Genomic DNA, 12624 nt, shown 5'->3' with positions numbered 1-12624 from the left:
AGAAAAAAAAAGAATAAATACCCAGATCCTCAGTTTCTGCTTAATAATTAAAATAAAATTGAAATACAAGAGTTATTATTTCAATATAGTTTTCCTGAATTTCCCTTTATATGCTACATGTTCATTCTATTTCCTTTTTTCAAAAAAATTATGATTAAAATCACATGAGGCCAGGATTAGGTACTTACGTGTTGGATGATCCAAAGCCAAATCCTGAAATAGAAATTAAAAGAATCAAGTCATTTGTTTTTTAAATCAGCCTGCAGTCCACAATTTTTTCCTTTCTATTTTTTCCCCTTTGAAAAAACTTTCCTCTTTAAAGCTGTCAATGAGGTATAGAATTAACATTGAAAAAATTTTCAGAAACTGACCTGAGTTTGGCAGAGGAGACCCACAAGATCAGATTTAGAAATAGAAGGAAGCCTTGAGGTCATCTAGTTCAACTTTCTCATTTAACAGGTGAGAAAACGTAGGCTCAGTGAGATTTAATCACTCAACTAATGTAACTCAGGGAGAAGTAAGTGCCAAAGTCAAGATCTGAATGCAGATCTTCTGACTTCAAATGCTGTTCTCTTCACATTGTGTTATATTTAGTGTTTTTTCTGAGTTTATCCAGAGATGATGAAGTTCATGAAAGAAATTCAAACCCTTTTTATTTTTTCAAGCAATAACAGAGCCCTATTCAGGCCTCTGGTCCACTCTTCAATGTTCAATAATCTCATGCTTTCACAAAAAGCATCTTTTGTCCAGATTTTGTGTTCTCGATATGCTAGACCAGACAAAAGACATTCCAATGAGATGCTCGCTTTGGTCTTCCCTCTAATCATCTATGATGTGGACAATGGATGGAAAGAGTATTGGCTTCTTATGAGAAGACTTGAGTTTTAGTCTTGGCTGTACATTAAATTTGTATGACTGGGGGGCCCCAGAGCTTAATGAGTCTGACCTCTCCGAGTTCTTATGTATTACAAGGATATAACAAGTTCTGTATAACAAGTTTTACCCATCTAATCTATGATATAGTTTTATTGTGAGGCAAAAATGATACAACACATTGCTAAGCCAAACACTCTGTTCTCTTTCATTTTACTCTGATTTCTGGATTAAATTTTGAAGAAAAACAACAATGTGACACCAATAGCATCATTTATCTCCTCTAATTTAAAGTGTGAGTGTAGGAGAAGATTGGGGTGGGATGGTGAAAAAAGGATATCCCTTCATTTGCCATTTTAATATTTAAAAAAAATCTTGAAGTGAAGAACTATGGGGAAAGATTTAGATTCTAGCCCCTCATTTTCCCAGGGGGAGAAAACATTTGTTTGAGTGTTTTGGCACAAGAAAGGTCATCTTGAGAAATAGCAAGAACCATGATATTTGTGTGGTAAAGTGAATTGGTTTCTTACCTCCTCCACTTGATCCAAAACCAGAGAATCCACTGCTTTGTGTCCCAAAACCAGGAGTCTGTTGGGACAATGACCCAAAGGTGGGCGCATTTTGACTTGCAAGGGTGCCAAATGATGTGGTATTGTTACTGCTACCAAACCTGGGTTCCAAATACAAAGCATATTAGCTTCAGTGACTGTGAGCTTTTGGAACTTTTTCCCACCAGCATTTATCAGACTACTATGCTGTTGTCCAACAGACTCCTGAAAAAGGCTTTAACACAGCATTGGGGGGCTTTAGGGAGAATAAAAATTTAAGTAAAGTTCACCCCAGTTTGGGTTGTGTTCCAAACAATGAAATCACTGATTATTTAAATACTGGGCAGGTATCTCCAAAGCTTACATTCTTTCTTTTTCTCAAGCTAAAAAATGGTTTGCTCCTTATTTACCTGGCTTCATTTCTCTCTGCATTAGAACTCTGCTTACTCTATAATTATAATTTAACTCTGAAGGTTTAATTTCCTTCCATATAGAGATGTTTGTGATTCATCACTAAGAGAGAAGACATTCACTTAAAAGACTTCTATTTCCAAGAGGGAGGGTACATCCATTCATACTATCCTGGGAGAACTGGTCAGCATCAGGGGTGCAATTTGTGGTAGTGATGCTACCTACCTCACTTGGGCTTTGGACAAACCACAATTCTGGCTTCGTTAGCAAAAAGTTCTGACCAACTGAGTTGTATGACTGCAATGAGGATTCTTAGGAAAAGCACTATACCCACCCTTCTACCATGGGAAAAAAAAAAAAAAAACAACAACAGAAAATGAACCAAAAGCACATGATCCTGATCTCCCAATCTGATTTATGTAGGTGAAAGAATCATTAGGAGGGAGTAATGCTTGTGAGAATTTTCTGAGAAACACCAGTCTTTATCAAACTTTCCTTCTTATTGCAATCTTTTCTCTACCTTAACACTTGTATTTACTTCCAGGTTAAGCATTCATGTCAAAGGGCACACTAATCTTAGTATTAGGGCTAAGAAGCTACGTGAATATAAAAATCTCACTTCAGCTTATATAGAACCAAAACCTAAACTCCAACATATATGTAGGTGGAGAAAAGAGGACAGTCAAGGGAATGAAAGACTTTCTTCACAATTCTGCCCAGAGCTAGCCCTGCTCTCATCTCTTCTCGAAAAACGTAAAATATTAAACCCAAAGGGATTTTTGGGAAAGGGAAAAGGGATCCACAACACAAACTCACCAAAAATTGGATTTGTTAAATGAATCATTTCTATACTAGTCATGAAAGGAAATGGGTAAATTTAGTGATGCAGAAACTTGTGGTTAAACTGCCTTAACCATAAAGGTGTTGCAGTATATAATCATTCTAAGAGGAGAAAAACAAGTTTTGTTAAAACCACTGTCTGCCTCTTAATCAGCAGCTTGCTAGTTCTCTCAAGCATGTGAGAGGAGAATTAAACCAGTTTCACAAGCATAGCTATCTTCTGTTTATTTTTTTTTTTCAGTCCAGATAATCTCCATCATCTCAGGTCTCAAGACTTCACATTAGGATCTTAATGAGACCAAAAGCAAGAGTCCCACACTTGCTAAGTGAATATGGAAGAAATATGGTTTGCCACATATTATGAAACTTAAACCTGTATTGAAGCAAGTTGCCTTGAAAAATTATACCTTTCCTCCTCCTAAATTTTGAGATTTACACCTATAGTGTTTCTCCTTAAGACCAATTCTGAAGAAGAGAAATATGAAATGTTTACTTCTAGAAATTAATATTCATTTAGATTGAGGAAACATAGTATTTACAAGATATATTTCCACTGAAGTAGTCATGGTGAAGTTGTAGGACTTCTAAAACCACTGTCACTGTGGCATTGCCCCTATGCATGAGGCAATTACGGCTCAAAACTGAGCAATCAGCTCAGTATGGTAATTGGCTCATGAGAATCATGGAATTGGTAAACCCACTCTAGGGTCTGGAGTAGGAAAGGGAACAACAAAGTTCTCTTTGCTGAGAAACAAACAATTCAATGCAGAGGAGTCCCAAGAGACAAGGATCTGATCAGAATCATTTGTTTCAGGAATGGAAGTTTTTGAAAAAGGGGCAACAAAGATTATTAGCATCCCTTAAAGGATTATTTTTTCTGTTTTCATCAATTTTATATGGGCAATGGGACTCACTTTCTGTGTTGCTGAGTATAGATACAAATGATGGCCACACACATACTCAAAACAGTTTAGTTTAAAAAAAATACAATAAAAGGAAAGAAAAACCCCAAAGTTCATTCCTAATGGGGAACAGGAAGCTTGAGACTTGAAGGTACCATCTTACCATCTGTAAGGAATTTTGGGAGAAAGGGGCTTCCATCTCAATACCAAGAATTGAGAAAATTCAGGAGATTTCTGTTTTGCTTTTTTCTTTTAAGTGGTGACAAACCACATGCCTTTTTCCCTGGTATGAATTTTTTGGTTTCCCTGCATCCCACTTCCAAGAACTTGCTTACCCAAATCCTCCAGCGCTGGCAGCTGCGGTCCCCTCTCCGAACACTTTGCCTCCCGTCGAGCCCAGAGGGCTTGTAAAGGCTGGGGCTGAACCGAATGCTGGCACCCCTCCAAACCCAGGGGATCCCCCAAAAGTAGGAGGGCTGCCAAACACTGGAGCAGCACCAAAGCCACCTGAGCAAAACAGAGGCAAAAAAAAAAACCAAAAACCAAAAAACAATAGAAAGGAGTTGGTTGGGTAGGCAGGAGAGGACATGGAAAAGAAAGGTAGGAATAGTAAAATGAAAAATTAAAGGAAAAAAAAGGGAAGAAAAAAAAAAAAAAAAGAAAAAAGTCAGAATTTTGACTATATTACAAAGCCCTAAGACAGGGCCTTTATCCTCTCACTTTAGCATGGAAAAATATTTTTGTTGGAGTCTTTATTTCATGTAAATCAGAAGTGTAAGCCTATAAGAGTCCACCAAGCTTGTCTGAGAGATATCTACATTTCCTCAAAAGTAAGAAAGGTTTCATGATGAACAATCTTGTGAAACCAGGTTCATCACCTGAGAGCATACTTGGTACATTTCAGATCCCTTCTGCCCAGTGAAAAGCTATTCATTTACAGCAACTTCAATATCTTGAGTTTCCAATGAGATATAGATTTTTATTACCTACTAGCATATAGGCAAGTTATGGATGACTGTGAAAATCCAAGTTATAAAATTAGAGGCTTCAAATTGCCTATCAGGGAAAATCCACAAACTAGGTTACATTGGAAATGAAAGGAGATGCATAGCAATGGAGAATAGCCAGATGCTTTTTATTTATTTAAAGCATAATGGCTCTCACATCTCTCATCAGTGTCTCTCTCTTATTGCATAAGGGAGGTAGTGGTGGTGGGGGCAGGGAAAGGCCCTAAACACTTCTGTGATTGTGGCCAGGGAATTGTCCCATAATTTTAAAAATCTACTCCTCCACATGAAGCTCATAGACTGTCTTTCTGAGAATAATGATACTAGATGAGCCCAGGATAAAAATAAACAAGCACTGCCAAAGTGATTCTAAGTCATACAGTGTGTGCTCTTCATCTTCCCTCTCATTCATCTCCATTCTGCATCTGGCTAGAAAGACGATAGTATGTATGCATGTGCTCACCAGAAAAGGTTCAAAAAAGGAACAGACAGATTATAAACATAGTTGCTTCCACAGGCTGATGGGAGGGCAGGGCAATCCCTTACTACCCACAACTAACCCTTCAGCTTTGCTGACTTGTGTTTAAACATCCAAGAGATCTGTGTAGTCAATCCCTATGGTTTTACAAAAGGATGAGAACAGTGGCCATTGAAGGCAGTTGCTCAATTCTTTTGGTAGAAAGAAACTGATGAGCTGTAAAATAGTAATAATAAAAATAATAAATAATAATGATAGCTAACATTTAGATAGTGCTTACTATGTTCTAGACACTGTTTACAATGATTATTTCATTTGAGTGTCATAACAACTCTGTGAGAGCTTAGTGCTATTATTACCTTCATTTTATGATTACAGAAACTGAGATAAACAAAGGTTAAGTGATGTGTCCATGGGCACACAGTCAGGTATTCTCTCTACTGAGCTAACTAGCAGCTCCTCTTTAATAAGAACTGTAGTACTTTTTTTTTTTTTTTTTTTTTGCTGAGACAATTGGGGTTAAGTGACTTACTCAGGGTTACACATTTAAGAAGTGTTAAGTGTCTAAGACCACATTTGAACTCAGGTCCTCCTGACTTCAGGGCTGGTGCTCTAACCACTGCACCACCTCAATGCCCAAGAATTGTAGTACTTTTGAGATTAATTATCCTACCCTCTCTATTTAAAGAAACTGAGGCCCACTGAGGTTAAAGCTCGCCTCTTTGCTATTCCTTTCATAAGACAGCCCACGTTGTGATAACACACATTTTCACTGTCTGAATCCTAAGGCTGTAATGTTCTCTCTTTCTCCTCATCTCTGCTTCCCTGCCTTCAATTCCCAGTTTAAAAATCATCTTTCTAGAAAAAGTTTTTCCCAGTCTCCCTTAATGCTAACATTCTCCCTCTCTTGCTTATTTCTAACTTATCCTGTATATATTTTATTTATATATTTTTAAAATATAGAAACATGCAAATTGGACCTTTCAGACTATTGAGTTCTTTGAAATCGGAAACTTTTTTTTTGGTCTTCGTATCTTCAGCACTTAGCTGGCACACAGTAGGTACTTAATAAATGCTTCCTGACTTGATTTAAGTCAAATGTTAAGTTAATAAAAATAGCATAAAAGCAATCAAAGAAATGAATGTTAAAGGAGACAAGGGAAACAATCTATTCCATAAATTAGAATATGGAGGCATTATTAAAAAAAATAAAAACTAAACTATTTTTGTAGGAATCATTATGCAATCAAGAAAAATCATATAATGTGCAACAAGGGCTGTTAGTTACATTTTGATAGTAAACAGTTACGTTATGATTCAATTACTTGCTTGTTTAAAATTTGTTGACAAAGAAGAACTTTGAAGATACTTTTTGCCAAAGTCATGTTTGGATTAACATTCTGCATTTTAATACCCTGGGTGAAATTCCAGTCTTTACTCTGTTAATGGATACAGTTTAGTTGCAAATATAACAGTGGATGTGGGGGGAAAAGTGCTAAAAACCCTTTGAGTTAAATTATTTAAGACTGATCACAGATCTAATTACAATTTCTTTCTAGACACATGGAGTTTTATTTAGTGCTTTGTACACAAGTGTTTTTTGGACATGGGGAGCAGACAGGATGGTATAGAAAATAAATTAAGTAGAAAGAAGGGGCAGCAGATAAAAATAAATTCAATGCTAATGTGAAACCAATCTCTATGTTCTTATCCCACAAAAAGAAAGGGAGCTTGCTGTTGTTCTGGGATTCACAACTCCTACTTCTGAGTGAAGCAGGTTTCTCGCATTGCTCTGTCATTTCCAGAATTGGAGCAAGGATTTCCAACATCTGCTAAAGCCAATGCAACAGTGAATCCAGGACAACAGGGATAAGAGACTAAATGTCTTATTAACCATTACACAGGGAATGGTAGCACAATTAGGAGGCACGCACAACCTATTTGCTGCACCAGGCTGAAACTGATGATTGCCACATCTAGTCCCTTGAGAATGAGCTTTGGTTCCTTTAATGAAGGGAGGAGGAACCTCAGTGGTATTTTCCACTCTTATGTTCTAACACCAATCACCTAAGATTATTTCTAAAAAGGAAGCAGACTGGTGCGACAAGTATTTAAGGACAAGGATAAAACTACTGTAGTGATAGCAAAATGAAAGTTCCGAGGTTACTAGGGTACCAAGTGAAACAGGGCAACATCATCTGTTTGAGTGCCTGATCCAGGTGGTTTCACTCTGAAGCAAATGACCAAATAGGAAAACTATTCTAAAAACAGAAAAAAAAAATATTTTGTTTAAGATCAAAAAATTCAAACGAGACAATAAAGTAATATGGAGAGTCTGACTTGTTCTGTAGATGAAGGTCCATGTCTACCCAGTTAAGAGTAAAAACTGACACGTGGATATGATTGTGTTAAGTAACTTGCCCAGGGTCATATAGCCGGGAGGTGTTAAATGTCTGAGGCTACATTTGAACTCAGGTCCTCCTGACTTCAGAGCTGGTGCTCTATTCCCTGTGTCATCTAGCTGCCCCTAAGTAGCTTTCTTTAAAAATAGCTGACAAGATTGGCTAGAATGACAGGGAAAGATAATGCGGAATGTTGGAAGGGATGTGGGAAAACAGGGAGACTAATACATTGTTGGTGGAATTGTGAATACATCCAACCACTCTGGAGAGCAATTTGGAACTATGCTCAAAAAGTTATCAGACTGTGCACACCCTTTGATCCAGCAGTGTTACTACTGGGCTTATATCCCAAAGAGATTATAAAGAAGGGAAAGGGACCTGTATATGCACGAATGTTTGTGGCAGCCCTGTTTGTAGTGGCCAGAAACTGGAAACTGAGTGGATGCCCATCAGTTGGAGAATGGCTGAATAAATTGTGGTATATGAATGTTATGGAATATTATTGTTCAGTAAGAAATGACCAACAGGATGATTTCAGAAAGGCCTGGAGAGACTTACACAAACTGATGCTGAGTGAAATAAGCAGGACCAGGAGATCATTATATACTTCAACAATAATACTACATGATGATCAATTCTGATGGACTTGGCCATCCTCAGCAATGAGATCAACCAAATCATTTCCAATGGAGCAGTAATGAACTGAACCAGCTACGCCCAGCAAAAGAACTCTGGGAGATGACTAAAAACCCAATTGAATTCCCAATCCCTATATTTTTGCCTACCTGCATTTTGGATTTCCTTCACAGGCTAATTGTACAATATTTCAGAGTCTGATTCTTTTTGTACAGCAAAATAACGGTTTGGTCATGTATACTTATTGTGTATCTAATTTATATTTTAATATATTTAACATCTACTGGTCATTTAACATCCCATCTGGGGGAGGGGGGAGGGAGAAAGAGGGGAAAAATTGGAACAAGAGGTTTGGCAATTGTCAATGCTATAAAGTTACTCATACATATAACCTGTAAATAAAAGGCTATTAAATAAAAAAAAAAAATAGCTGACAAGTCAAAAATGAAATTTTCTTAGTTAAGTTCACTCTTGCTAGTACTAAGAATAAAAATATCTTGGCTTTTTAAAAGTATTTACTGAGGGGATAGAATGAGGCAGAGATATTACATCCATTTAAAATTTCAGTAGAATTAAAATCTGACAGCAAGAGCACAGACCTGAATAAGTCTGGACTACAGGGTGTGGTGTAATGGAAAAGTGGTTCAGTTTAAGTTTTAAAAAGAGAAGATCTCTTTAAAAGTTTAGAGTGGCCTATTCCATGACCAGAGCCATTCAGAAAAAAAATACTTTTGAGATTGTGCCTAAGAATCAAGGTGAAAAGTCTCTCTAAGGGTTGCATGATTACCCAAGGAAGACTGACTTCATCTCAGACTATTCCAAAGAAACAACCCTAAAAAATATTTTTGTCTCTCATCCTAAGTACTTTGATTTTTAGGCAAAAGAATAACTTAAAAAAAAAAAACAAAAAAAAAAACTAGAGCTGTTTTCTTTTAAGTCTTGTATTTAATTTTACATGTAACAGAAGCTAGAATCCCCTGCCCTCTCCCTGCCTTTCAAGAATCCCTTAGATCTGTTCCTACTTCTTCCTCTGTATCTTATAGGCAGATAGATGATAAACTAGAGGGAATTAGTACCTGCTTTGGTTGGACTAGAGAATCCAAAACCTTGTGCTGCTACACTTCCTCCTCCAGAACTGAAGGTGCCTGCAGGCTTTTGATCTCCAAATGATGAGCCGGAGAATCCACCGAAGGTCTTGGCCCCACTGTTTCCAAAAAGGTTAGAAGTATCTGGAGAGATGAACAACACTTATGAAGATTATAGGGAAAATGTATTTACTTTTCAAGATAAAAGTCATTAAAAAAAGGAAAGGAGGAAACCCTCATTGGAATATGTGGGGATGTGAAAAAAAAAAAAAAAAAAAAGCTAGGATCTAAGCCAGTAGGATGGGTTTAATAAAAAACAATTTCCTCAATAGTTTCTTGCTTGGACCATGATCATGGGTTAATAAAGCCTGGCAAGAGAAGTCAGGATTTTCCTGGCATGATTTTACAATCAAATACTCAAGGACAGTGTGGTCCATTTAGAAGAGGCCCTATGGCATTCCATGAAGTGGGTCCCCTTTTAAATAAGCCACCGTTTATATTCCTGAAGGAATCTTGATCCATGACAAAGTGTTAACAGATTACAAACATAAGGTACATGAAGGTTTTTTCACCTAAATATAGATAATAGTACGTGTCATTTTATTTCTTAGAACTTTATTTATAGTGACAATAGTCACTGAGGAAAGGGGATATTTTCCTGAAGAATTAGGGGCAATTTAACATTTTGATGTATTTAGGGAAGGCAAGATCAGAACCAAGAATGGTCTCATGAGTTCCTCTTATTCTTTTCTGTCTGGTTTATCTGGTTTGACATGTTTGATAATGCCTAATTTGGAGAATTCAATTCAATTAAACAAAAACTTATTGAACTTTGACTAGGTACAAAGGACTGTGCTAGACAAAACAAGATCCTAGCCTTAAGAAGTTTATATTCTGTTGGGCAATAGAGTACCTAACAAAATAAATATAAGCCAGAGCATGAGCAACTGGAGAATTAGAGAAGGCTTCACATATGAGGTGGTACCTACTGGAACGAAGCCCTAAAAAAAAGCTAAGGATTCTAACAGATGGAGGTGAGGAGACAATGCATTCCAGATATACAAGATGGTATGTGCAAACATATAGACGAGAGAGATGGAATATCTGGAAAAGTAGGCTTGACCCAGACTAAGCAGTATATTAAATAGCAGGCTAAGGAGTTTGCATTTTAATCTAGAAGCAAAAGAAAGGTACTGAAGAATTGTAAGCAAGGGAGTAGCCCAGTCAGATCTGTGTTATGGAAGGTTACTATGACATCTGTTTGTGGAAGTCTGGAAGCAGGGAGCCCAATTAGGAGGCTACTTTATCAGTCCAGACAAAAGAGGGTGAGGTCCTAATGGGAAGTGGAAGTGGAAGCATAAGGAAAACCATTATCTTGCTATTTCTGATCTCAACAGGAATTATGGAAGTACTGGAGAATGTCAAAGATAGTATGTGAAACTTCCAGCCTTATTTCCTCTATGAGGTCTTCTAAATGTCCTTGACTTAGATCACTTATCTACTATCAACTAGGGTCTAAGTGTTTTATTTATTTATTTTGGGGGGATGTGTGTGGTGATGAAACAATTGGAGTTAAGTGACTTGCCCAGGGTCATACAGCTTCTGTTAAGTGTCTGAGGTCAAATTTGAACTCAGGTCCTCCTGACTTCAGGGCTGGTGCTCTATCCATTGCATCACCTAGCTGCCCCTTATCAATTTCAAGAGTATGACAGGCAATACATGTTTTTCATGCATATTTGAAATCTGTCCCAATTAGAGGATCTATATTAATAAAAGGATGAAGTAATTAAAACAAATTTTTTAAATTACTGTAATTTGACTTTGGACAGTTTATGCAACATTTTTAGAGCTACACTTTTCTAATTGTGCTTTGCTTGTATTGCTTATTGGTTTATACCAGTTGAATGACAGGAAAAATCCTGGATTTAAAGCCCATGTCAGACACTATCTGTGGAATCATGGGTACACCAACTCATCTCCTTGGGCCTCAGTTTCCTCACCTTTAAAAAGAGGAAGTTGTCCTATATGGTCTCTGAAATCCCTTTCAGCTCTAACTCCTGATCTCTAGGATGCATGATTGTGGCTCTGTCACATAATCATTCAGGGGCCTCCCCTCAAGGTTACAGGAGGCCACTGGGCTGATGACTGTAAAGTCTTAGCTCTTTTAACTCTAATTACATGATTCTATGAAACATGGTAGAAAAGCCAGCAGCAGATTTGAAAAGAAAGTCCTTTATAGATAACATACGGTAAACCACAGATTGGATAGAATTGTCCATGTCACTAAGCGAAAGCATATTATGTACCTCTTAAGATTCCTCTTTTGGGAGCTTCCAGGGTACACAGGTCATTTGAAGAGAGAAAGAAATTCCCTCTCAAAGCCAATTTAATCAAACTTTTTTGGATGCTTTTCACAGCCCTCAAAGAACAAAATGCAATGCTACCAGTATGTTCAGTTATGACATTATTTTTACTCTGCTCAGGGTTCTGGCAATTCTGCTTGTGAAGACAGTAGCACCTCTCAATTCCTGGGTTAGGGGGCTTGTAAGGTCTGACTCAGATCCCTACATGGGTGTCCTCTCTTCAAAAACATCCTTGCCAATTTGTGACCACTTGGCTGAGGGCACAGGACTGAACATGTCAGGTATGTGGCAGTTGAAAATTCTGGAGTAGAGAAAAATCAATTTCTATTAGCCCAAAATAATGTGTTTATTAAGCTCTGAGTTGTATCTGTAGAAAAGCTGTCCCTTTGAGCAGCCTGATCTTTCCCTTACTATGCTAAGCTGGAGGTTACATTTTGGAGCTTTCAGTGCCAGTATATTTGATACTGGAGACAAACAGAAGAGCATACCTCTCTCAGCAAATCACTGTTACTGGGTATTTCAATAACAAACAGCTCTCATTTCCTGCCTCTGCTGGTGCTAGCAACATAAGCCCCACAGAGCAAACAGGACTATAGATGCAAGGTTAGACTTCCTGGGTCTTCAGTCAGACAAACTCTGGTGTAACTATATAAAAATTAAGGTCAAGTGAATTCCTGAGGAACATGGTCAGCACCTTCAATTACTTGGTAGCCAAAGAAAATATGAAACTAGTGTTTCTTTAAAAGCCCCTTATGTTCAAGGTCCACATAATTACTACCAGTATTTTCCTTTCTCTTTCCTTCAATCATAATCCAATTCAGATTAAGGATATTACCTAAACTTAATACAGATCAAGAATAGAGCTATAGAATTGGTATTATTATATAAAATTGGTTGTTATTAAAAAAAAAAAAAACCCTCCCCAAAAACGCATTGTATTTTTCTTCTTCTTAGCTTACTCTGTGTCACTAACTTCTCACTTAAAAGGGTCACCCAGACCCTATGACTTCTGGAAATTTTTATTTCAAAAGCTGGTATTATTACTTTAGGAGATTCTTCATTGGCAAAATATCTTAACC

At 37.3% G+C, this 12624-nt stretch overlaps 1 protein-coding gene across 4 annotated transcripts in view; it reads right to left on the bottom strand.

Annotated features, from left to right (window-relative positions):
* Positions 1 to 12624, bottom strand: part of NUP214 (nucleoporin 214) — a 97456-nt gene that overhangs the window by 2210 nt on the left and 82622 nt on the right. For all 4 annotated transcript variants that reach the window (XM_031954852.1, XM_031954853.1, XM_031954854.1 and 1 more), the window contains 4 exons: positions 9174 to 9326; positions 3910 to 4081; positions 1404 to 1543; positions 189 to 213 (listed from right to left, as the gene is read on the bottom strand). In XM_031954852.1, coding sequence (XP_031810712.1) covers positions 189 to 213; positions 1404 to 1543; positions 3910 to 4081; positions 9174 to 9326 — 490 coding nt within the window. The remainder of the gene's footprint in view (positions 1 to 188; positions 214 to 1403; positions 1544 to 3909; positions 4082 to 9173; positions 9327 to 12624) is intronic.

This window comes from Sarcophilus harrisii, chromosome 2, assembly GCF_902635505.1.
Source record: "Sarcophilus harrisii chromosome 2, mSarHar1.11, whole genome shotgun sequence".
Lineage (NCBI taxonomy): Eukaryota > Metazoa > Chordata > Mammalia > Dasyuromorphia > Dasyuridae > Sarcophilus > Sarcophilus harrisii.
Note: the sequence above shows the minus strand (reverse complement) of the source record. Positions and strands in the feature narration are given on the sequence as shown.